The 25,969-nt window shown below is 58.8% G+C and overlaps 1 protein-coding gene across 3 annotated transcripts; it reads right to left on the bottom strand.

Annotated features, from left to right (window-relative positions):
* Window positions 1-15,012: 15,012 nt before the first annotated feature.
* On the bottom strand, window positions 15,013-25,360 carry LOC144279827 (sialic acid-binding Ig-like lectin 14). 3 transcript variants are annotated; one of them, XM_077841504.1, is made up of 11 exons: window positions 24,993-25,360; window positions 22,224-22,385; window positions 21,476-21,880; window positions 21,019-21,339; window positions 19,463-19,516; window positions 18,789-19,052; window positions 18,545-18,610; window positions 18,149-18,415; window positions 17,376-17,672; window positions 17,083-17,191; window positions 15,013-16,853 (listed from the first exon to the last, which is right to left on the bottom strand). In XM_077841504.1, the coding sequence occupies exons 2-11, from the start codon at window positions 22,357-22,359 to the stop codon at window positions 16,778-16,780; spliced, it is 1,995 nt and encodes a 664-aa protein (XP_077697630.1). In that variant the 5' UTR covers window positions 22,360-22,385; window positions 24,993-25,360; the 3' UTR covers window positions 15,013-16,777. The 3 variants fall into 3 exon arrangements, with proteins under 3 accessions (XP_077697630.1, XP_077697631.1, XP_077697632.1); XM_077841505.1 differs by lacking the exon at window positions 24,993-25,360 and adding an exon at window positions 23,389-23,398; XM_077841506.1 differs by lacking the exon at window positions 19,463-19,516.
* Window positions 25,361-25,969: the final 609 nt, after the last annotated feature.

Raw genomic sequence — 25,969 nt, 5'->3', positions numbered from 1 at the left:
GGGAGCTACCCCAAACTCCAAGCAGTTGTCTGTGACCAGCCTTGTGTGCTGGGACAAGGGGAATGAGATCCCAAGCTGGGTGTCTGGGAAAGGAGAAAGTGTGTCCGGCTCTTCTTTGTCTGTGGAGCAGACAGAAGGGGCCTTTAAGCCTGTGATGGTTGAGGGTCGTGCAGTTGTCTCAGAGTTGGTTCTGGATTCAGCTAAAGCCCAGGAAGGGAAGGGTCCTAAGTTTGGGTCTGCTCGGGAGAATGGCCCTGTAACTAGGTCGCATCCAGTTAGGGTCAATGTAAAATCCCAGAGAGCAGACAATTCTGGTGCTTATATTTTGCCTGTTGCTAGTGTGTTGTTGGAAAGGGTGGAGCAACTCTGTCTAATCAGGGTGAGATCCTAGCCAGGGCACAAGGAGAGCATGAAGGTGATGTGATTGTGTTACCTACTGAGGGTGTGGAAACCTGTCGCAAGAAGGAAAAGATTCCTGAACTTGTGTGTGGCAAAGGGAAGGAGAAGGCTTCTAACCTTTTATCTAGGAAGTCTGTAAGTTTGCCTGAAAGGGGATTGTGGAGGAATCCGCCTGATGGGCCAGAGGTGATTCTGGATGTAAGGGAGACCCAGAAAGAGTCTGTTGTTGCTCAGGAAAGTGTTCCTCTAGAGCAAGCCCTAGGTAAAGAGGGTAAGAGCAGAATTTCTGGGAGGGGTGAATTGTTGCATAGAAAAGCCCTAGGGAAAGGAATCCTCATGGAGTCTTTGCAAGCAGTTTACTGCCACTGAAGGGTGTGAAAGTGATTTAATCAAGAAAGTTTCAGTTCCTAACAGCCAGAAATTTTCTGTTGTAAATGGATCCACTGACTGTCCTGTTGAAAGATCCAGTGTGGAGAGCTTTGAGAAGGTCTCAGATGAAGTGAAAGCTGTTAAGAAAGTTAAACAGTCCTATAGCCAAGTGGCTGTGTTTGGCCAGCTTGCTGGGGAGAAGACCCAATCCCAGTTTGACCCCCTGGGGTTTTGGGGTGGCCAAAGGGCACGGGCCGCAGAAACCTTCCCACATGCGGCCTGCGAGTGCTATCGGCCACCCCCGACCTAAGGGAGGGCGTGAAACTGGAAGGGCCTGGTGTAACTCCTACCAAGGAATGGGAGAGATGCTGGGGCATCCATGGGAACGTTGGTGGCTTCGAACTTCCCCAGGTCACCGGGTAAAGTAACCCCGCTCAGTTCGATCTCGAAGGGGGGAGAGATGTGACGAAGTGGGACTGTTCTTAATGTTTCCTCCGAATATTGTGGGGGTGCCTCAGTTTCCCCTATGCAGTTCTTAAGTATCTAGGGGGTGGGGTAAGGGTGTATGATCATTGCAGAGCCCTAGAGGGCAGGTGTGCAGGGGTCTGGACACAGAGAATGGCCGACACCCTGTTTCCTGGCCACTGATGGCCTGGGCCCATCCCCCCTGCAAGGTGAGAGCTAAAGGGTTGGAGAATAAAGGAATCAGGTGCCCTCCTGGCCCCGGAAAGGAACAAAGCCCAGGGGAGGAGGGGCTGGAGGGAGTTTCAGTTGGGGGCTGGCTGGGACATGGAGTGAAGAGCAGACGTGGTTGTCTGGCTCACTGCCCCCAAAATGGACCCAGCCGAGAGGTCCCGTTCTCTGCACCTGCAAGCTCTGTTTTAGACCATGTTCCTGTCGTTTAATAAACCTTCTGTTTTACTGTCTGGCTGAGAGTCACGTCTGACTGCGGAGTTGGGGGGCAGGACCCTCTGGCTTCCCCAGGAGCCCGCCTGGGCGGACTCGCTGTGGGAAGCGCACAGAGGGGCAGAGGAGGCTGAATGCTCCGAGGTCAGACCCAGGAAGGTGGAAGCAGGGTGAGCTGTGTGTCCTGCAGACAGGCTGCTCTCAGAAAGGCGAAATCCCCAGAGTCCTGACTGGCTTCGTAGGGAGCAGTTCCAGAGCATCGCCCAGGGACTCCGTGACAGGGGCATCTATTAAACAGCAACGGAGGGAAACCTCCGGGCAGCTCATTAAAAAGAGTCAGAAACCAAACGGGGATTAACCAGAGGCAGAATGTAACACACCAAACTCGGGGCCGGCCCAGACCCCGGGGTTCCTGCCCCGGAGGTCACCCCAGCGACCAGGGGTCTGCCCTGATCCGCATGGATCCAGCGCAGCGACTTCTAACCCACTAGCCCTGGCAGCCACAGTCCCAGCAGGAATCTGCCCCGGGCTCTCTCCTTCCCCCACTAGCTGGGGACATATGTCCAAGCAGCTGCGCCCCACTGTTCAATGGGACCCTCTCACCTGCTCTCAGTGGCTCTCACTCAGCCCCGAACTGGTGTCGACCGGCCGGAGGTGGAGCAAACTCACCGACTGGAAACTTCCTGTTGTGCAAGATCCGCTCAGCGACCAGCTTCCCAGCACAGCCGCCGGTGCCCACACGCAGGGGGGCAGAGCTGACATGCCACTGGCCTGGGGCAGAGCAGGACTGGGGTGGGAGACTCGCAAGGGCCTGGCCATTGGGGCTGGTCCCAATGCCCCTAGGGGGTGCTGTGTTTCTTTTAGTTATAGGTTTCCCCCAAAGCCTTGTGTATCTCAACACCGGGCAAGGAGTCCTTGTGTAAACAGCCCCCGAGCCCCACCCCAGAGGCAGCCACATCTCCACGCCGGGGAGAGGTCCCTGTGTAAACAGCCCCCAGGACCCAGGCCAGATTCAGCTGCATCTCACCTCTTAAGTCGAAGGACGGAGTCTGTGGCGGGCCGTGGAATCCAGCTGCCTCTCCTGATCCAGCCGACGACCCGGGTCCCATCACAAGGGAATCCCCAGACTCAGTGACCTCAAACAGGCGTTTGAGGACTGAGAGACAGAAAACAAACATCTGCGCTCAATGGACCGGCTCCGATCTGCTGGCTTCTCCCCTGCTGAGAGACCCTAGAGGGGAAGGACCCCGGGTCCCATTCCCACCCCCCAGAGCCAGCCAGTTCCCCACCCTGCAGCAGATCACATCCAGCGCTCCCGAGAGGGGAAAGGCCCCATGCCCCATTCCTCCCACCCCGAGCCAATCCCCCCACGGTGGGGCCGGAAGCCGGCTGCCAGGAGGAGCTGGCCTGTATCTGTGACAATCTCCCTCTTCTGTCGATGGCCCCGAGATCTCCGGCCACTGGAACCAGCTTGTGCAAGACATGTGAGGGCCAGATACACACACTGACTTCCCCTTCCTGTCTTGAAATCTCACCTCTCGCCCCAGCCCTCGCCCTGACACTCGCACCCGCTCCCTGCGAGGCAGGTCTCTGCACACACCCGGCTCTTCCCATTGGAGTCAGGATTGGCTAGCCGTCCTAACTGGGCATCTGCTGTTCCAGTGCGCTGTTCCCAGACGCCCCACCCCAGAGGCGGACGCACCTCAGCTCCAGGGGAGCAACCCCTGGACAGTGTTGCTGTGCGGCTGTTCCCCAGCCGCCCCACCCCAGACGCGGACACATCTCAGCTCGGGGTGAGTGATTAGTGTCTGCAGCGTGTTCAATACGATGAGAGGTGTGAGCTGCTAGCGTTCAAATATTATTGTGTGACTGGAAAACGCAGTCAGAAAGGGATAGGGTGGGGACGGGGGGCAGGTAGTCAGGACTCCTGGGTTCTACCCCCTGCTCTGGGAGGGGAGTGAGGTCTAGTGGTCAGATCAGGGCGGCTGGGAGCCAGGTCTCCTGGGTTCTCTCCAGGCTCTGGGTGGGGAGTGGGGTCTAGTGGTCAGAGCCGGGGGGTAATGGGAGCCAGGACTCCTGGGTTCCATCCACGGCTCTGGGAAGAGAGTGGGGTGTAGAGGGTCTCAGAGCCACGACTCCTGGGTTCTGTCCCTGGCTCTGGGTGGGGAGCTGGGTCCAGTGGGTTAGAGTGGGGGGTGGAGGCAAGGAGTCACGGCTCCTGGGTTGTGTCCCAGCTCTGGAAGGATTAGCAGGGCTCAGAGACCCGGACTCCTGGGTTCTATTTCAGCCCCACAAGCAAGATGCGGCCTGCCTCTGTTGCAAGGAAGCCACAGGCAGCCCCAGCCAGAGGGAGAGGAAGTCGGCAGGATGCTGATGCTGGGGTTTCTGAGACATCATCTCCCCTTCATCCCTGTCCGCACCGACTTCTGCTTTCACATTCCTATGCATGCCGCTTCCCCGGGCTCCAAGTCACAAAGCGTGAGGAACCCGGGCTGCAGGGTGGGAGAGCCAGGCCTGGGCCCCCCTCTGCAGGTCTAGGGGTGAGTGGAACTAGGGTGCGGGAGGGAGCTGGATGGTCTGTGGAGACTGGGGTGCCCTAAATCCCGACCCGCAGCCCCTTCTTATCCCAGCCCTGGGCTCCCTGCCCCCACAGCTCTGCCACTGCCCCTCAAGCCCGAGCAGGGTCCTGCCCCAGGGCTCCCCCACCCTGGGGACAACACTGGAGGCGTCGGCTCAGGGGGCCACGCACAGCCCGGGGTTCTCCAGCTCTCATCTCTCCGCCTCCTTCCCGAGAGCACCTGAGGGCAGCAGAGGGATGGTGGGAAATGGAACTGCCGGGGGTTTCCCCTTCCCCATGGGGGTGGGTTTTGGGGGCAGGGAGGCCAGGCATTGCAGAGGAGGCAGTTATAGATACCCCAGGGGGAGCACATACGTGCAAACTTCTCTCCCAACCCACAGCTGTGCTCCCCATATTGCCCCGCATGGAGCTGGGTGGGGCACAGACCCCTTGGGGCTCCCAGGCACTGCACGGGGTCAGGGCAGCCCCCCAGGGATGGGGATGGGGGCTGGACCTCTCAGGGCTGGTCCATGCTCCTCCTGCCCTGCCCACTTATCCCGCCTCCTGGAGAAGGGCAGCCAATCAGGGGTGCTGCAGGAGGGAGGCAGCTCCCCCTTCAGGAGCTGAGAGGAGTTTTTAGGGAGGGGAGGGAAAGAGGGGGAGCGGCCTGTACCATTTTCTTCGGGGTGCGAGGAGCCATTGCCCCGTACCATTTGCACAGAAAGGGAAGGGGGAGGAGGAGAGAGGCTCATACCATTTTAAATGCAAAGGAGGGGTGAGGAGTCAGTAGTCCACAATATTTTCATGGGGGGGGAGGGGAGAGGAGGGAGTGGCCCAAACCCTATTAACAGGTGAGAACGGGGGGAAGGTGTGAGTGGCCAATACCATTTTCACGTGTGTCAGGGTTCCCTCCCCACTCCGAACTCTGGGGTACAGATGTGGGGACCTGCATGAAAGACCCCCTAAGCTTATTCTTACCAGCTTAGCTTAAAAACTTCCCCAAGGCACAAATCCTTCCTTGTCCTTGGATGGTACTGCAGCCACCACCAAGTGATTGAGACAAAAATTCAGGAAAAGAGCCACTTGGAGTCCCTTGTTCCCCAAAATATTCCCCCAAGCCCCTTCACCCCCTTTCCTGGGGAGGCTTGAGAATAATGAGAATACCGACCAGACCCTTTGTCCTTAGGACACTGAAAATCAAACAGGTTCTTAAAGAACTTTATTTAAAGAAAAAGTAAAAGAATCACACCTGCAAAATCAGGATGGAAGGTAACTTTCCAGGGTAATAAAAAGATTTAAAACACAGAGGATTCCCCTCTAGGCTCAGCTTCAAAGTTACAAAAAACAGGAATAAAACTCCCTCTTAGCATCGGGAAAATTCACAAGCTAAAACAAAAGATAATCTAACGCATTTCCTTGCCTTTACTTACACTTTCTGTAATTTTAGATGTGTCATTTCAGGTATCTTTTCAGGAGATGTTTTACCTGCTAGGTCTCTCTCTCTGTCCAGAGAGGGAACACCCAAAGAGAGCACAAACAAAACCTCTCCCCCCACCCCCAGATTTGAAAGTATCTTCTTTCCTTATTGGTCAGATACCAACCAGGTTATTTGAGCTTCTTAACCCTTTACAGGTAAAGTGATTCTGTACCTCTGGCCAGGAGGGATTTTATGTCCCTGTATACATAAAAGTTGTTACCCTTCCCTTTATATTTATGACAACATGTGAGCAGTGGGGAGGAGGGAGTGGCCTTTACTAGTCTCACAAGAGCCTGTCCTCGGGCGGGGTGGGGGGGGGTGTGTGTGGCCCCTACCATTCCCAGAAGAGTGGGGAGGAGGGAGTGGCCAGTACCATTTTCATCGGGGGAGGAGAGTCCCAGCTGGGGATAAGCCAACGGGCCACAAACAACAGGATGTGTGGAGACAAAGCACAAATCTGTGGATTTTAAAAGCCAGTCTCAGGATTCTTAGAGCAAATCTCACAATTTTTAGCCAGTCTCAGGATTTTTAAAGCAAACCATGGGATTGATTAGCGAATTTCGGGGACAAGGGGTTGTCATGAAGTTCACATTAAATCTCTGGATGTTTCAGCGAATCCTAGAATCACAGACCCACAGGGTGAGAAGGGACCGCAGGGGTTACCTAGTCCAACCCCTGCCAAGATGCAGGATTTGTTGGGTCTAACCCATCCCAGACAGATGCTGTCCAGCCTCCTCTCAAAACCCTCCAGTGAAGGAGCTTCCAAGACCTCCCTGGACATCTGGTCCATTGTCTGACTGCTCTCACAGCTGGGGAGACTGCCCTGAGATTTAATCTCAATCAATTCTGCTGTGGTTTGAACCATTGCCCCTTGTCCTGCCCTCTGGGGGGAGAGAGAACAACTTTTCTCCAGCTTCTTTCTGGCAGCCTTTCCAGTATTTGAAAACCCCGATCATGTCCCCCTCCCCCAATCTCTTTTCCAAACTAACCGCGCCCAGTTCCTTCAGGCTGTGCCCCTAGGACTTCCCTTCCATCCCTTTGATCATCTTTCTCCCTCGCCTCTGGATCCTTTCCAGTTTCTCTGCATCCTTTCTACACATTGGTGACCAAAACTGGACACGGTCCTCCAGCTGAGGCCTAGCCAGCGCCGAGTAGAGTGGGACTGGCACCTCCCGGGACTTGCTGTGAGGATGGGACGCAGCCGGGAGGGGGGAGTGTTGACCTGGGAATGTGCCCTGGGGATGGGAGACCTGAGAGCCTGTCACCTGAGCCAGGAGCGGGAAGGGGAGGTGACACCTCTGACCAGGAATGTGGACGGAGGCTGCAGCAGGGAACCTGCTGGGTGGGTTTAGTTTCAGTTTGGGGCTGGGTGGAGGAACGCAGGGAACCCCAGGGCTGGGGTCTAAGCTCCCTGCTCCCCCAGAAGGACTTGACTGAGGGGTCCTGGGTGTACCCACAAGCTCTGTTTTGGACTGTGTTCCTGTTGTCCAATAAACCTTCTGTTTTACTGGCTGGCTGAGAGTCTCAGTGAATCCCAGGAAGAGGGGTGCAGGGCCTGGACTCCCCCACACTCTGTGACAGGAGCCCAGGGCTGGGATAAGAAGGGGCTGCGGGTCGGGATTGAGGGGCACCCCAGTCTCCACAGACCATCCAGCTCCCTCCCGCACCCTAGTTCCACTCACCCCTAGACCTGCAGAGGGGGGCCCAGGCCTGGCTCTCCCACCCTGCAGCCCGGGTTCCTCACGCTTTGTGACTTGGAGCCCGGGGAAGCAGCATGCATAGGAATGTGAAAGCAGAAGTCAGTGGGGACAGGGATGAAGGGGAGATGATGTCTCAGAAACCCCAGCATCAGCATCCTGCCGACTTCCTCTCCCTCTGGCTGGGGCTGCCTGTGGCTTCCTTGCAACAGAGGCAGGCTGCATCTTGCTTGTGGGGCTTGAAATAGAACCCAGGAGTCCGGGTCTCTGAGCCCTGCTAATCCCCACTCTCCTCCCAGAGCTGGGACACAACCCAGGAGTCGTGACTCCCTGCCTCCACCCCCCACTCTAACCCACTGGACCCAGCTCCCCTCCCAGAGCCAGGGACAGAACCCGGGAGTCGTGGCTCTGAGACCCTCTACACCCCACTCTCCTCCCAGAGCCGTGGATGGAACCCAGGAGTCCTGGCTCCCAGCCGCCCTGCTCTGACCACTAGACCTCACTCCCCACCCAGAGCAGGGGGTAGAACCCAGGAGTCCTGACTACCTGCCCCCCGTCCCAGCCCTATCCCTTTACTACTGCGTTTTCTAGTCATGCAATAATATTTGAACGCTAGCAGCTCACACCTCTTATCGTATTGAACAGGCTGCAGACACTAATCACTCACCCCGAGCTGAGATGTGTCCGCGTCTGGGGTGGGGCGGCTGGGAACAGCGCACTGGAACCGCAGATGCCCAGTTAGGACGGCTAGCGAATCCCAACTCCAATGGGAAGAGCCGGGTGCGTGCAGAGACCTGCCTGGCAGGGAGCGAGTGCGAGTGTCAAGGCGAGGGCTGGGGCGAGATGTGAGATTTCAAGACGGGAAGGGGAAGTCAGTGTGTGAATCTGGCCTTAGAACTTCTTGCACAAGCCGGTTCCAGTGGCTGGAGATCTCGGTGCCATCGACAGAAGGCAGGAGAGATTGAAACATGTGGGATATTTTTGTGAAACATTCCTAGCTAGTGAATGTTTCCCAGGGATCATTAATTTTAGGTGGCCCAGATCTCTGTGAAACCTTTCTGAAATCAATAAAATCCTGAGATTAGTTTTTGGGACAGGGAACCTTTGCACAAAACTTTTATTTTGAAAAGCACCTATGACGAAGTGGGGGATTTTGTTAGAGTTTTGCATGAATACTGTGTCTGCCTCAGTTTCCCTGGGTGCTGTGTGCGGAACGAGGTGGCGGGAGAAGGGGATTGCGGTTGTAGAGGGCCAGGTGTGATGTCACCTGGCAGCCGGGACCCTGGACAATGGCCGGGACATTATGGACGTTAGCAACCAGTGGACAAGCCCATCTCGGGAGCCAGACGGTTCTGGCAAGTGGGAGGACGAAGGGGGGAAGAGAGGGGGCCCAGGTGACCTGTTCACCTGGGACTGAAGACAAAGGATGGAGGAGGGGCTGAGACTGGCCAGGCCCGAGGGCCCTGAGAACTGCCTGTGGTGGGTTCAGACGTTCGATAAACTTTCTGTGTTATGCTGGCGGAGAGTCACTGCGGGGCAGAGATCGGGGGGCGTTGCTCCCTCTGGGGGTGGGCGCAGAGCGAGGGGACTCCCTGAGGGGGCCCACGGCAGACCCAGGCTGCAGAAGGCTCAGACGTGGGGTCCTAGGAGGCGGCGGGGCCAAGGCGTAACCCCGCATGGGGAGTGCACCCCCGAGACGGGCTGCCACCCTGCAGGGGCAGTACGGAGCCGAGAGATCCCCGGCCTGGGAGTCCGGGTCAGCCGGGGTTCCCTGCCCCGGTGGTCTGGAATTGGGGTGCACAGCGAAGGAGCTGGAACCCACCGAGGCATCGCAGGGGTAGGGCTCAGGGAAACCCGGAGGTGTCGGAGAGGCCGAGGGGGCAGGACGTCTCCAGGGGGCGAGAGCCCGGAGATGTGGTCACTGCAGGCACAGGGGGCCGGGGTGCAGGGCCCAGGGACTCAGGAAATCTTGGCCCAGGAGAACCTCAAAGGGTTAACGTGGCGGAGGGGAGACAGCGGGAAACAGGCTCACAGAGCGAGCTGTGACTAGCCCGGGGGAGGAAGCAGCCACCCACCAGCCCCTGGGGCAGAGCTGGCCAGGGGAGGGAGGGTGCAGACGGGTCCCCTCCGAGCCCAGCCGCTATGTCTGCTTCTACCCCTGGGCTCAGGCCCCGCTGACCCCCAGTGGGAGCGGACGGGGGTGGTCAGTGGGGAGACATTCGGGTGGTGGAGAGATTCTGGGAGCGACAGACTCTTGTCGGGGTGGGGCGACCCCCCCCAGGTGCTGAGGGGCTGCGTGACTGGGGGGAAGGCCCCCGAACTGGGGCCATTCCCCTGCGCACGGCTCAGATCCCTGGGCAGACACAGGAAGCACGAGGGAAGAGCCGCCCAGCTCGGGGTCCCTGCCTGTCTGTGGCCAGACCCCTTGAGCTGAGCGGGGCGAGGGGGGAGGCTCCCACATGGGGGAGGTGGCTCACGCTGGCTCTGGTGCTGAGAGCAAAGCCGCGGGCTCGCTGCCTGCCCTCACGGGGACAGCGCAGACAGAGGGGAGCCCAGAGGGGCTGGGACCCCAGCTGAGCGTGGGCAGAACCGGCAGGGCAGGACGGCTGCCGGGGATCAGGAGCAGGGTTGCCAGGTGTCCGGTTTTCGACCTGAACGCCCCGTCAAAGAGGGACCCTGGCGGCTCCAGTCAGCACCACTGAGCGGGCCCTTAACAGTCTGTCAGCTGCGCAGGGGGCTAAGGCAGGCTCCCTACCTGGCCTGACCACGCGTGGCTCCCGGAAACAGGGGCATGTCCCCCTCCGGCTCCTATGTGTAGGGTCAGCCAGGAGGCTCCACATGCTGCCTCTGCCCCAAGCGCCGGCTCCGCAGCTCCCCTTTGGCCACACAGGAGCCGTAGGGGGGACATGCCGCTGCTTCCGGGAGCTGCTTGAGGTAAGTGTGGGCCGGAGCCAGCACTCCTCACCCCCTGGTGTGCCCCAACCCCCTTCCCCAGCCCTGATCCCCCTACTGCCCTCCGAACCCCTCAGTTCCAACCCAGAGCACCTTCCTACACCCCAATCCTCTCATCCCACATCCCACCCAGAGTCTGCACCCCCAGCCGGATCCCTCAGCCACCCTGCACCCCAACCCCATGCCCCACTCCAGAGCCCCCTCCTGCACCCTGAACCCCTCATTTCTGGTCAGACCTTGAAAGCTGCACCCCCAGCTCAGAGTCTGCACCCCCTCCCACACCACAACCCCCGCCTCAGCCAAGAGCCCCCTCCCATACTCCGAACCCCTCAGCTCTACCCCGCAGTCCGGAGCCCCCTCCTGCACCCAAAACCCCTCAACCCTGGTCTGAGCCCAAAGACTGCACCCCCAGCCAGAGCCCTCAGCCCCTCCCGCAGCCCAGCCCACTGTCTCAGCCCGGAGCCCCCTCCCGCACCTGAACCCCTCATTTATAGCCCCACCCCAAAGTCTGCACCCGCACCCGGAGCCCTCACCCCCTTCTGCACCCCAACCCCCTGAGCCAGTCCAGTGAAAATGAGCGAGTGAAGGGGGATGGGGGGGACGGGGGGGGGCGCAGATGGAGTGAGCCTGGGATGGGCCGCGTGAAGTCATCAACCAGCTGAATGTGCCGGAGGTGCCCAGTGGGGCTCACAGCCAGCGAGGGGCCATGTCCACATGACGGAGCCGGACGGTGACAGGGAGACATTCAGGCAATGAAAGAAATTCCAGGTGGAAGTGACGAATCTGTCACTTCTGGGACTGCCACGAGGCACCCCAAAGCGCGGAGCCCGGTGCAGTCTCATGCCCCTGGGAGCCCTCCAGACCACCCGGGAGATTTAAAAGGGCCTGGGGCTCCCTTTTAAATCGCCCGGGCCCCTAGGCAATTGTCCCCTTTGCCCCCCGCTGTTGGCAGGCCTGGAGACTTTGGTGCGGCCATGTTTGTGGGCAGGGGGAGGAGAGGGGGAAAATCCCTGGTGGGTCTCTCCCCAGAGACCGGGGCCAGCCCCTCACTGGAATCAGTCCCCCTCTCTGACCAGCCAACCCCTTCCCGGCAGGCAGAGATCAGAGGCCCTTCGTCCTCACTAGAAGCTGTTCTCCAGCCGGCCTGGGCTCACTAACCGAGCTGTCCACGGTGGAAGGGGGGATGGAAAATAACCCTCCCGTAAGCTGTTCCCTGTTCACAGACACGGGGAAAACAGCCCAGGCCCTGGAGAGGGAGCTCAGAGACATGCTGGCACTAGGGGTGAGCCAGCCGACCACCAGCCCTTGGCGTCTCCTGTTGGCTTGGTCCCCAAGAAAGACGGATCGATACGAGGGGGGGGAGGGATAGCTCAGCGGTTTGAGCATTGGCCTGCTAAACCCAGGGTTGTGAGTTCAATCCTTAAGGGGGCCATTTGGGATCTGGGGCAAAAATTGGGGATTGGTCCTGCTTTGTGCAGGGGGTTGGACTAGATGACCTCCTGAGGTCCCTTCCAACCCTGGTATTCTATGATTCTGTGTGGACTGTCAGAAGCTCAGCGCCATCGACTTATCAAATGCCTGCCCCGTGCCTCGGCCTGAGGAGACCCTAGACCAGTTGCGGGGTGCCCGGTACCTTACTACTACGGATCTCACCAGGGGCTACTGGCTGGTGCCTTTGGACCCAGATGCCAAGTTGAAATCTGCTCCCATCACCCCTGTGGGGCTGTGTGAGTTCCTGGTCCTGCCTTTCAGCCTCTAGGGGGCGCCGGCCACCTTCCAGCACCGGTGGGTCAGTTACTGTGGGGGGTGGACGACTTTGCCCTGGGGGGCATTGATGAATGGTAAGACCCATTGTTCCATGTTCTCTGTGTATATAAAATCTCCCCGCTGTATTTTCCACTGCATGCATCCGATGAAGTGGGCTGTAGCTCACGAAAGCTTATGCTCAAATCAATGCGTTAGTCTCGAAGGTGCCACAAGTCCTCCTGTTCTTTTTATTGCTGGTATCTGTGTCTTTAGCCAGACCTGGGGCTGGAGGCTGTGTCCCAGGGGGCGAGGGGCTGGGCTGTCTCCGGGAGGCAGGACTGACGGTCAAAGCTGGAAAGGGAAAGGTGGGGATGGCAGAGGTGTCGTACCTGGGCCACAAGGTGGGAAGCGGTTGCCTAAAGCCCCAGCCGGCCTTGGTGGAGGCGATCGGAGATTGGCCCGTTCCCCAGACCAAGAAACAGGCCCAGGCCGTGACGGGGACCGCAGGGCACTGGCGGAGGTTTGTGTCCCCCGTCATCTCCCTCGCAGCTCCCATCATGGAGCTGTGTACAAAGGGCGAGCCAGACACAGTGATCTGGACCGAGCCGTGCGGGGGGTTCTCTGTGCGTGGAAGGAGGACTTGGGCCAACCCTTTCTGGTGCTCACAGACCCCTCAGACATAGGGCTGGGCAGGTGGCTGATGCAGGCCGATGCAAAGGGGCAGAGACACCCCGTCGTGTACCTGGGCAGGAAGCTGCTGCCAGGGAGCGGAAGTATGCGGCTGTGGGGGGGACCCTTTAAAACCTGCAGCCGTAAGTATTTGGGCAGTGCTTGACTGTGTACACCGACCACTCGCCCCGACGGGCTGCACCAAATGAAAGGGACTAATGCCCAGCTTGTGAGATGGAGTCTGAGCCTCCAGGATTACGAGACGGAGGTGGGCCTTGGGATGGGGGCGCAAATGTTCTAGCTTAGGCTTTGTCCCGGAGAGGGGTACCTGAAATTCCCCGGGTCACTGGCTGAAATGACCCCGCTCAGTCCAGACTCGAAGGGGGAAGAGAAGGGACAAAGTGGGAGATTTTGTTAGTGTTTTGCATGAATCCTGCGGGTGCCTCAGTTTCCCTGTGTGCTGTGTGTGTAACGAGGTGGGGGGAGAGTGGGATTGTGGTTGCAGAGGGCCAGGTGTGACCTTGCCTGGCAGCCTGGACCCCGGACACCAGCCTGGACACTGTGGAACTTCGCAACCAGTGACCAGGAGGCCCAGCCCATGTTGGGAGCCAGCCAGTTGTGGCCCGTGGGAGGACAAAGGGCGGAGGAGAGCGGGCCCTAGAAGGCAGCTGGTTCTGGCCATTCGGGGAACAAGGGATGGAAGAGAGGGGGCCCAGGTGACCTTTTTGACCAGGAAGAAAGACAAAGGGTGGAGGAGGGGCTGGTGGGGGAGGGGATGTAGGGGGCTCAGCTGGAGGGAGGTCGCTTCTGGCCTGGGGACATAGAGGGGTGTGAGCTACCTGGACAGGGACAGGCCCACCTGGAGTGTGCTGAGCCTGGCCAGGCCCGAGGGCCCGGAGAACGGCCTGGGCTGGGTTCAGACGTTCAATAAACCCTTCTGTGTTACGGTGGCAGTCACTGCGGGGTAGAGATCAGGGCGGGGGCGTTACTGCCTCTGAGTGGGGAGGCCCCCGGGGTGCAGAGCGAGGGGGCTCCCTGCGGGGGCTGACCATGAGAGACAGGCAGGCTGAAGGCTCACAGAGGTGCGGTTCCAAGAGGAGCTGGAGCCCAGGTCTTAACCCCCCCCGGAGCGAGTGTGACCCCAAGAAGGGCTGTCACACTGAAGGGGGGTCCTCCCAGGGACCGTCCGGAGTCGAAAAAGCCTGGGGTCTGGGAGTCTGTGACACAACCCAGATCGGGTGTAACAGGTTTAATACAACAAACAAAACATAATTAGCATCATTGTATAAAATATATCCTAAAATAATAGTTAACGTATGTATATATCCAGTATATGTGCTGGAAATGGCCCACCTTGATTATCACTTCAAAAGGTTTTCTCTCCCCCACCCCACTCTCCTGCTGGTAATAGCTCATCTTAAGTGATCACTCTCCTTACAATGTGTATGATAAAGACTCATTTTTTCATGGTCTGTGTGTATATAAATCTCCTCACTGTATTTTCCACAGTATGCATCCGATGAAGTGAGCTGTAGCTCAGGAAAGCTCATGCTCAAATAAATTGGTTAGTCTCTAAGGTGCCACAAGTCCTCCTGTTCTTTTTTCAGTATATGTGTGTGCCCACTGTCTATATGTACTCTCTCTCTCTCTCTCTCTCTCTCTCTCTCTCTGTACCTGTGTGTATACATATATATTACATTAACATAAAACTGAGCATAATTAGATATATAGTCTATATATAGGTTTCAGAGGAGCAGCCGTGTTCGTCTGTATTCGCAAAAAGAAAAGGAGGACTTGTGGCACCTTAGAGACTAACCAATTTATACTTTGTGTGTGTGTTTATATATATTCATAGATCTATAATAACTTAATGGTAGATATAGATACACACACACACATATATATATATCAAGAGAGAGACAGAGAGAAATACAGCTACATAAAAATATTGAACACAATGAATCCAGCATTTCTCCAAAGACTTAACACTTGCTCACGCATTAAATTATGTCTGGCTTTGTGTAACTGCGCCATCTGGTGGCTCCCCTCCAGAACAGCCTGTTCCTCCCATCCCATCTCTCCTATGCAGGGTTCTTTGCCCAGAGCCAAGACGTGGGCCTGAGGGTCCCAGAATTGGTGTGAGCCTGGGTGGGTCTCTGCTTCATCATTGTCACGGAGTGTGGGGGAGTCTGGGCGCTCCACCCCTCTTCCTGGGATTCACTGTGACTCTCAGGCAGCCAGTAAAACAGAAGGTTTATTGGACAATAGGAACACAGTCTAAAACAGAGCTTGTGGGTACACCCAGGACCCCCTCAGTCAAGTCCTTCTTGGGGAGCAGGGAGCTTAGACCCCAGCCCTGGGGTTCCCTGCATTCCTCTACCCAGCACCAAACTGAAAACTAAGCCCCCCAGCAGGCTCTCTCCTGCAGCCTGTCTTCACATTCCCAGGCAGAGGTGTTACCTCCCCCTCCCCATCCTGGCTCAGGTGACAGGCTCTCAGGTCTCCCATCCACAGGGCACATTCCCAGGTCAACACTCCCCCCTCCCTGCTGCGTCACAATCATCCCCTGCACATTCAGGCCACTCACGGGGCCCAGATCAGATGGGGGGATCTGTGCACCTTGGTTCATTAAGCAAATGGATGTCTTCTGGGGGAAACCTGTTGCTGCCAACATCCTCTACAGAGAGGTGTTGGAGGAGGTGCGGGGCCACTTCTGGATGCTGGGGTACCTGGGCTGCTCCTTGGGCGTCGAGGATGAGTGAGCCAAGGATGGGGGCTGTTATTATCTGCACATCACCAAGGGGAAATTGTTCCCGCACAGCTACCGAGCAACACAGCCCACACTCATTGTCACAGGTATCCCACCGCTGCCACCTGAGCCAGCCAGTCCCCGGCCCTGGGGCTGGATCCAAGCCATCGCCCACAAGAGGGGAAAAGCCCAGTGGCCCATTCCCTGCTGGCCAGTGGCTTGAAAGAAAAATTGGTCAACATTTTTGGAAAACTGAAAACTGTTTGGGTCAAAAGAAAAAGAAAAATTGGTCAATTTTTTGGCGAACCAAACATTTGAAAAAATGATGTGGGGGTCAATGTGAAAGCATAAGTTGATCCATTTTGAGGGAACTAAAAGTCGGGGGGGGGGGATCTTTTCATGTAAAATGGAAAATGAAAATTAGTCCAAATTTTCAGCGAACCAGAAGGTCAGAAACAGGTTTGGTTTGAGGATGAAACATGTTGTTTTGATTTCAAGAATTTTAGTTTTTTTTAAAGAAAAAATAAAATTACAGGAAATTTCAAACCATACCATGATTTTGAATCCAGAAAGTGTCATGTTTCTTTTGGAAAACACCTAATTTTTCTCCCCCATTTTGCAGAGTTTCTCCCCCCCAATGAACAATTTGGCAAAATCAACCTGGAATCACACAAAGTTTTGGTGTTGCTGAAATGCATTTTGCATCAAAAAAAAGTTTGTCTGAAACTTTCTCCCTGCGCTGGCTGGGAACGGCCGTCAGAGCCGCTGGGTTGGGCGTAGTCTTGCAGGGATAGGTCACTAAAATCAGCTGTTCTGTTCTCTGGAGGGTCTCGTATTGCGCTCGTCACCGGGGTATCCGGGCGCCTTGCGGTCATCACAGAGCAAACAAAGTCATAACCATCAGGGCAACAAACAGATCATCTACTGGTCATATGAATATTACAGGCAGCTTCCACGTGCTTTCCAGGCTCATAGGTGTGATTCAGAGGGGCAGGGAGAGGGCAGGATACCAGGCTAGATGGGCCCATGATGGGGATGATGCAGAGGGGTAGGGAGGGGGCAGGATATCAGGCTAGATGGGCCCATGATGGGGCAGATCCGGAGGGCTTGGCAAGGGGCAGGGTATCAGACTAGATGGGCCCGTTGGCCTCACCCGGGGTGGCAGTCCCCTCAGCTGAGGTCTCATTCTCCGTTTCCTCGGTCCTGTGAGATTCCAATTCCTTGTCAGCTCTTCGGTGGCTGAGGAACGGCCCGATCTAGATGCCGGACTCAGGCACCGTGGATTCCCGGGCCCCCGGCCTGTCCTTCCTTCTCCTTCCATGAGAGGGTGTCCTGGGAGAGAGATTCTGGGGTATGTATGTGGCTGGCAGTGTGGATAGATAGATAGATAGATAGATGGGTGTATGGGGATGAATAGATACAGAGGTTGGTGGGTAGGTACATAGTTGGGTAGATGGATAGATAAACGGTAGGTAGGTGGGTAGATGGGTGGGTGGGTATATGGGTAGGTGGGTAGATGGGTGGGTGGGTAGGTTGGTGGGTGGGTCAGTAGCTGAGTTACCATCTGTAATAGAGCAGGGTGAGGTAATAGGCCAGGAAGAATCCAGTCGCCACGAAGATGAGTTTGCAGCTGATTTCAACAAATGTCCGAGTGAGGCCACCTGTGGGAGCTGGAACAAGCCGAAAGTCTGGGATAGATGCCTGCAACCCCTGCCCCAAGCCAGCCAGGCCCAGCCCTGGGACCAGGTCGGAGCCAGTGGCCCCTAGAGAGGAAATTCCCCATTCCCTGAGCCAGCCAACCCCACCTTGGGGTCAGGTCGGAGCCAGCACCCCCTAGAGGGGAAGGGCTCCCACCTGTTTCTAGTGGGCTCAGCAGGACAGCGTAGATCCCATGGGGGTTGGAGCCGAGGCAGAAGATCCGGGGGCCCCCGTTCCCACTCCCCGTCCAGCTCAGGGTGCTGACGGCCTCGTCCCCCTGGGGCCACGAGCTGACCTGCAGGGCCCCCCGCGAGCCGTTCCCAGCCAGCGGCTCCCCGTCCACCTGCCACTGGAGCCGGGGCGGGGGGTGGGAGCGCAGGGAGCAGCTGCAGCTGATGCCGGGCCCCTGGCGCTGGCAGGACGCATTCAGCCTGGTCCCCGGCCGGGGGCTGTCTGGGGAAAGCAGGAGACACAGCGACAAATTAATAGTCAGAGAAAGAAACTCAGTGGCAGGGAGTCCCGCAGGTTAACACGGCTACTACTTAGGAGAAGGGAGTCCCATAGATTAAACTGTTAATACCCAGTGGCAGGGAGTCCCGCAGGTTCTTCTGCCCTTGTTTGTCAATGTTGGCTTGCTTCAAGGTGCTGATCCGGCCCCATCCTTGGCCAGCTGCGCTTCACACCAACCCAGCTGTTTCTCCACCCTTAGCCTGGGTGCTCATGGCCCTTTTACGCAGCCTCAGCTGCCCCTCTTGGGGCTGCCCCGAAGCAGCTAATTAACTATGGCACGGGGGTGAGGGGGTTGGCTGATTTGCCATTTAAAGGGGCCAGGCACCCTGCGACACCAGCTAGAACTCAATGGCGAGGAGTCCCACGGATTAACACTGCTATTCTCCAGTGTCAGCGTCCCAGGGCAAAACCCCACTCACACTCGACGAGCAGCTGGAACGTCCCCTGGGCAGAGCTCTCCTCGTTCCGGGCCCAGCACCCGTACAGCCCCCCGTCCTCGGCCGTCACGTTGGGCAGTTCCAGCTGCAGCTGATTCTCCCCCGTGGGGCGGGCGCCCTCGACGGCTCGGCCCCCCCTCACCCAGCCCAGCACAGCGGGGGCGTTGCTGGCGACGGAGCAGAGGAACCGCAGGGAGTCGCCCTCCCGGGCTGTGAGTTGTGAGCCGTTCCCCACCCGGGTGCCGGGGTCTGGGAACAGGAATAACACAGAGCCACTCGCACCCTGAGCCAGCCAGGCCCTGCCTGGGGGCCATATCAGGGCCAGCGCCCCCTAGAGGGGAAAGGCCCCATGCCCCAGTTCCTGCCCCCTGGCGATACCTTGGAATAGCTGGGGGTCGCTCCTGTTGGCTCTGGAGACGGTGATTTGCAGAGTCCTCTCTAGAGCTGAAATACCCACGGCAACGTATTAGATTGGAGAGCGCCCCCCACTGACCCCTCCCGCCCAGCAACCCCCATGGATCCCCCGCCCCCTGCAACACCCCCCCCCGCTGCCCACCTGCCCCACCCCCAGCACCCCCCACTGAGGCCCCTCTGTCTCGCCCAGCACCCCCAAATGCCTTACACTGCACGTGCACACACAGGGCCCAGCTGGCCGACCCAAAGGGATTCTTCGCCCAGCACCGATACTCCCCAGCGTCCCCTCTGCTGAGATTCGGCAGCTCCAGGCGCCCGGCCCCTCCCTGCCCGGGGCTCAGGGACTCGTTCCCCTTGGCCCAGCTCAGGGTGGCCTCGGTTCTGCTCCCAGCCTCACAGCCCAGGCTCAGGGAGTCGCCCTCCTGGGTCTCCAGAGACACGACGTCGCCCTCAGCTCCCCAGGCACCTGGCACTGGAAGAGACGAGCAGGCGGGTTTGGTCCCCCCAGAGATTCCCCACCAAGGAGCCAAGACGCAGAGTCACCACTGGGGTGGGGTGGGGGGGCTGGTTATACAGGGACCCCTCACCCGGCACTGAGACCTGGCCCCTCTGGGGTGGGCGCACAATCTCGGTGCCTTGCCATGGCAGCAGGTCTCCGTCGCAGCGATCGGTCCCTAACCCATCTCCTGCCCGCTGCCCATCGCCCCCTTAACGCCACCCCGGGCTCTAGAGAGAGGGAACCAGGCCTGCTCCCCCCACCACTGCCCCCCACAGCCCCGCGGTTCCTCAGGCTCTCCCCTCCGGGCACGGAGCAGCCTGGCCCGGCTGAGCGTGACTTGGAGGTGCTCGTTGATCCCCGAGGCTCGCAGCGCGGCCTCTCACCGGGGCGTCCGTTCCTGGTCAGGGTCCCGCTGATGCTGGGGGGGCCGGGCGGGTCTGTAACACAAACCAGAGAGGGGGGATCAGAGGGGCTGGACAGCACGGTGGGGGGGGAGGTCTCTACTGATCCCTGAGCCTAGACAGGGACCCTCACTGTGAGCTCAGCTGGGGGACGGGAAGGTCCCTGAAGTGACACAAGCCCCGTGGGCAGGGAAGGGAATCGACAGACCCGACTGGGCGCGACCCAAGAGGCTCCGGACGTAACCCAGGGGCCGGATTAGGGCCAGGGGGAGCCAGAACCAAGGGACCAAAACCGGTGGGTCAGAATTCAGCTTAATTGGCGGAGGCACTAACGAGGGGCCGGGCTGCTCCGGCCTGGGGACTGGAGCGAGCGTCACCATCTCGCTGCCACCGTCCGCCGGGCGCCCGGGTGTTCAGCGTCCTGCTCCCCAAACGTGTCCTCCCCAGGGCGGGACGGAGCCGGGGGCCTAAATAACCGCGGTCTCGCCCCCACCAGGGTCGTCAGACACCCCCCTTGTGGGTCCTTTGCCTTCTCCGCTCGGTTCGTCTCTCCCCAGCCCTCTCCTTTGGCCCCCGGCCAGGCCTGGGTATTTTGAAAGCAACACCCGGAGGAGCCGGACGCTGGTGCCCTCTGGCCAGACCTGGCAGGGTCCGTCCACGCTGCCCTCAAAGCCCCACGGTGCCAAGGCCCAGAGCCTGGGTCCGTTGGGTCGGGCTCGTGGGGCTCGGGCTGCTGGTCTGTGATTGCAGCGCGGACGTATCCTCCGAGGCCTGTGTAGACGTTCGGGGTCGGGCTGGGGCCTGGGCTCAGACAGGGGGCAGGGCGGGGGGCGAGTTTCCTTCTAAATCTCCCTCTGCTGACGGGAACAAGGGCTGTCGTCCTTACAGTGAAGCCCGATTTGGTCCTTCACCTCGCAAAGGCGGCTGCTGATTTGCCCTCTGCCCTGGATCTGCAGCGCGGGGGTCACGGGCCAGTTAATGGGGGTTTGCCCTCGGGTAGGGCGGGCCGAGGTCTCTGGGCACGGACCCTGGAGCGTGTTCAGTGCCAGACAGCGACTGGGTCCCGTTAACACTCTGCCCCATAGAGAGCATCCACCGATCCCGGCAGAAAGGGGACGGGGTGGAGGAGAGGCGGTGGGACAGCGTGGGGGGATCTCGGGGGGAACTGGGGTGTCTGGTGTGCGGGGGGAATCCCAGCAAGGGGGGACTGGAATAGTGGGTGGATCCCAGCATAGAAGGATTCTGGGGGCAGGGCAGGTCGGGGGTAGAGAGGATCCCAGAAGAGAAGGGCCTGAGGACGGGGCATGTGGATGGGAGGGTGAAGCCATAGCCAACGTGGCAGGAAGGCGTGAAAATCCCAAGAGAGAAGGGGCTGCATGGTGTGGGGGGGAAGGGGTCTGGAGTAGAATTGGCTGAAGGTGCATGGTGGGGGGTGGGGATCCCAGCACAGGGCTGAGATGGGGGAGGGGCTGGAGGGCAGGGCTGGGGAGCCCAGGAGGGTGGGGATCCCAGCAGGGGGGGCTGGGGGGGTCACTCACAGCCGACGTGTAGCCGGACGGTTCTGCGGGTGGAAGGTCCCCATCGTGGGCGGTAGGTGACTGTGCAGACGAGCTCTTTGCCGTGGTCCCCCGGGGCGGGTGTGAAGCGCAGCGTGGAGCTGCGGGCCCAGGTGCCGTTCGCCAGCGGGGCTGAGTCGTCCCGGGCTGTGTCGCTGAACGGCCCCGTCCAGGTGATTCGGGGAGGGGGCCCGGAGCAGCGCCCGGGGGCCGTGCAGGTCACAGTCACCGGCTCCCCGGCCAGCAGCGTCCCTGGCAGCCCCCGCGCCGGCGAGATCTGGATCTCTGGCTCCTCCGTCAGCCCTGAGACACGGGGAGAGGGGAGAGAATCACTGGGGGACACGAGGTCTTTCCCCTCTGGGGGCGCCGGCCCCGATCCGGCCCCAGGCCAGGGACTGGCTCAGGGGGGCTGATGAGCGGTGACTGCGGCTGCTCTTACCTGGCACGGAGATCGCGAGCGTGGGGTGAGCACGATACAGATTGGGGCGGTAATTGTATTTAAAGTTTCCTTTCTCAACTCTAAGGAAATATCTCCCTGCATCCGTCCGTCGGGCGTCGCTGATTTGAAGGGAGCAGTCGCCACGTGCCAGATCCCCCGCCAGCCGGAACCGGCCCTGGGTCTCCTGCGACACCCACTGGCTGGGGTCAGTGCTGGCCACCAGCAGATCCTGGCCCGCAGTTGCGGGCTCCTTGTACCAGTGTCCGTAGAGCCGGTCCCGGGGATTGTCGGTGTCGAACGAGGCTGGGTACGCGAAGGTGCAGGGGACGAGAACGCAGAGACCCTCCTGCACCGACACCGACTGCGGCAGCCCCAGGGAATAACCAGACTCCAGGGACAGGGACCCTGCAGGGGACGGAGAGGGATCGAAGTGGGAGCCACAGAGAGCAGAGACCAACCCTGAGCTCCCCCGACACCTCTGCCGGTGCCCTCACTCCCGACCTGCAGCCCCCTGCGAGCCCAGCCCTGGGTCCTCAACCAAACCTCACTCCATTTAGTTTCCATCCCTCCCTACGTCGAGCCCCCTGCCCGCTCCCTGTCGCTCAGTGCCCCCTAGCACCGCACGAGGGCATCGGGCTCCCCTCCCCCTCTGGCTAGTCTCCCTTCCGTGGCCTGGGACAGACCTGGCCCTGCGTAGCGCGGGTTCTGCCCTTCCCCCTGCACTGGGGCTGCAGGGCTGCTTACTTACCCCTCCAGAGCAGGGCGAGGATCAGGACCCTCAGCGTGGCCATATGGAGGGCAGGACTCCCTTCTCTCCAGGGGGGGCCCTGAGCTGGGAGCTCCCGTTCCCTGGTGTCCTGCTGTGGAAGCAGGGCTCTGCCCATGGCTGGGGCGTCCAGCTGGGACAGACCTAGAGACAGACGGGGAGGGTGGGGTGTGTGAGAGCAGAAGCTGTTTACAGGGGGAAAGATCTGCCTTGGGGACCATCAGTGCTGCTGGGCTCTGCAGGGGGCTGATCTGGGGCTAACGGGGTGGCCATCTTTAAAAGGGGGAAAAGGAGGAGCCGGGGAATTATAGACCAGTCAGCCTGACCCCGACACCTGGAACGCTGTTAGAGCAATGTATAAAACCTTCAATTTGTGAAGGACGAAGGGGTGATCACCAGCATGGATTTGCCAAGAACGAATCCTGCCAAACCAGCTTGATTTCTTTCTTTCACAAGGTAACTGGTTGGTGGCAGGGGGAAAGTGGTGGACATAATACCCCTGGACTTCATCAAGGCTTTTGACACCGTCGCACGTGGCATTCTCATAAGTAAGCTGGAGAAGACTTCTGAAGGAACTCAAATGTGAAACTGCAGAACAACTAACTGTTATTTGAGCTATCATTTAAATCAGCTTCTGTACCGCCATTCTTATGTAGAAATGTGGGCTCGGTGGAACTACCATTAAGTGGATACGTAACTGGTTAAAAAACCACAAACAAGGAGTAAAGACATGGGATTGGAGGGAGGTCCCATGTGGGGCTCCAGAGGGATCTGTTCTGGTTCCTGTGTTGTTTAACATCTTTATCAACAACCTGGATGTCAGACTAGGGAGCAGACTGATCACATCTGCAGATGACACAAAGCTGGGGGGAGTTGCCAACGCTTTGGAGGATGGAGCTAAAATTCTGAGGGACCTCGATAAATTGGAGAACTGGGCTGTAGACGAGACAATGAAATTCGTCACGGACAAATGGAAGTTGCTCCCCTTGGGGAAAAAAAAAACAACTGCACAAATATAGGATGGAGAAGAACTGGCCGGGCAGCAGCACCGCTGAGAAGTAGCTGGGAGTTGGGGTGGATCACAACTCGACAGGAGTCAGCAATGTGATGCTGTTGCAAAAAAAAATGCATTTTTGGGTTGCATTACCAGAGGCAGAGCATGCCAGTCCCGGGAGGTGCCAGTCCCACTCTACTCGGCGCTGGCTAGGCCTCAGCTGGAGGACTGTGTCCAGTTTCGGTCACCAATGTGTAGAAAGGATGCAGAGAAACTGGAAAGGATCCAGAGGCGAGGGAGAAAGATGATCAAAGGGATGGAACGGAAGCCCGAGGGGCACAGCCTGAAGGAACTGGGCGTGGTTAGTTTGGAAAAGAGATTGGGGGAGGGGGACATGATCGTGGTTTTCGAATACTGGAAAGGCTGCCAGAAAGAAGCTGGAGAAAAGTTGTTTTCTCTGGCCCCAGAGGACAGGACAAGGAGCAACAGGTTCAAACTACTGCAGAGTTTGGGCCACTCCCGCCCTCCCACTACTCACCTGTGAAAATGGTATTGGCCACTCACCCCTTCCCCCCTCCTCACCTGTTAATGTGTTTTGGGCCGCTCCCTCTCACCCCTCCTTTCCTTTTAAAATGGTATAAGCCACTCTCCTCCTCCCCCTTCCCTTTCTGTGCAAATGGTACGGGGCAATGGCCCCTCGCACCCCCATGAAAATGGTACAGGCCACTTCCCCCTTTGCCTCCCCACCTAAAAACTCCTCTCACCTCCTGAGGGAGGAGCTGTCTCCCTCCTGTAGCAGCTCGGATTGGCTGCCTTCTTCAGGAGGCGGGGCAAGTGGGCAGGGCAGCCAATCAGAGGGAGGTTCCCCTTCTGCGCAAAGCGGGAGGTCTGCAGCTTTGGGGCCGGTCACCGGTGCAGTGAGCTGGGCGGGTCTCAGCCTGGATTCCCCCATGGCCCATGAACCATCCTCTGCCAGAGCAGGGTGGGATGGGCCCTGTTGCCCAGGGCTGGAGGGGCAGGCAGGGGCTGTCCCCGAGAGATCCAGCCACCATCCCCTTCTCTGGGGCAGGAGCCTGCTCGGGCTTGAGGGGCACTGGCAGAGCTGTGGGGGCAGGGAGCCCGGGGCTGGGATAACAAGGGGCTGCGGGTCGAGATTGAGGGGCACCCCAGTCTTCACAGAGCATCCAGCTCCCTCCCCCACCCTAGTTCCACTCACCCCTAGACCTGCAGAGGAGGGCCCAGCGCCTGGCTCTCCGACCCTGCAGCCCGGGTCCCCAGGGTTTGTGACTCAGAGCCTGGGGAAGCGGCATGCACAGGAACATGAAAGCAGAAGTGGGTGCGGATGAGGAAGCAGGGGAGCTGCTCTCTCAGAAACCCCAGCACCAGCATCCTGCCAACTTCCCCTCCCTCTCGCTGGGGCTGCCCATGGCTTCCCTGCAACAGGGGCAGGCTGCATATTGCTTGTGGGGTTGGAAATAGAACCCAGGAGTCCGGGCTCTGAGCCCCTCTACATCCCACTCTCCTCCCAGAGCCGTGGATGGAACCCGGGAGTCCTGGCTCCCAGCACCCCCTCCTCTGAGCATTAGACCCCACTCCCCTCCCAGAGCCAGGGATAGAACCCAGGAGTCCTGGTTACCTGCCCCCCATCCCAGCCCTATCCCTTTATTACTGCTGTTTCCAGTCCCACAATAATATTTGAACGCTAGCAGCTCACACCTCTTATCGTACTGAACACGCTGCAGACACTAATCACTCACCTGGAGCTGAGATGCGTCCGCCTCTGGGGTGGGGCAGCTGGGAACAGCGCACTGGAACTGCAGATGCCCAGTTAGGACGGCTAGCCAATCCCGACTACAATGGGAAGAGCCGGGTGCGTGTGGAGACCTGCCAGGCAGGGAGCGGGTGCGAGTGTCAGAGCGAGGGATGGGGCAAGATGTGAGATTTCAAGACAGGAAGGGGAAGTCAGTGTGTGAACCTGGCCCTAGAACGTCTTGCACAAGCCAGTTCCAGTGATTGGAAATCTCAGTGCCATCAAGGGGCACTGGCTGGGGGTGGGAGGACAATGGGACCCGGGGTCCTTCCTCTCTAGGGTCTCTCAGCAGGGGAGACGCCAGCAGATTGGATCCCCTCCCCCATTGAGCACAGATGTTTGTTTTCTGTCTCTTGGTTCCTCAAACGCCTCCCAGGTCCCGGATCACTGAGTCTGGGGATTCCCTTGTGATGGGACCCGGGTCATCGGCTGGATCAGGAGAGGCAGCTGGATTCCACGGCCCGCCACAGACTCCGTCCTTCGACTTAAGAGGTGAGATGCAGCTGAATCTGTCCAGGGGGCTGTTTACACAAGGACTCCTTGCCCGGTGTTGAGATACACAGGGGTTTGGGGGAAACCTATAACTAAAAGAAACACAGCACCCCCTAGGGGCATTGGGACCAGCCCCAACGGCCAGGCCCTTGCGAGTCTCCCATCCCAGCCCTGCTCTGCCCCCCTGCGTGTGGGCACCGGCGGCTGTGCTGGGAAGCTGGTCGCTGAGCGGATCTTGCACAACAGGAAGTTTCCAGTCGGTGAGTTTGCTCCACCTCCGGCCGGTCGGCCCCAGTTCTGGGCTGAGTGAGATCCATTGGACCTAGTTTGGTGGGTTACATTCTGCCTCTGGTTAATCCCCATTTGGTTTCCGACTTTTTTTAATTAGCTGCCTGGGAGGTTTCCCTCGGTTGCTGTTAAATAGATGCCCCA

Source organism: Eretmochelys imbricata, chromosome 24 (assembly GCF_965152235.1).
Source record: "Eretmochelys imbricata isolate rEreImb1 chromosome 24, rEreImb1.hap1, whole genome shotgun sequence".
NCBI lineage: Eukaryota > Metazoa > Chordata > Testudines > Cheloniidae > Eretmochelys > Eretmochelys imbricata.
The sequence above is the reverse complement of the archived record's forward strand: the minus strand, read 5'-3'. Positions and strand labels throughout refer to the sequence as shown.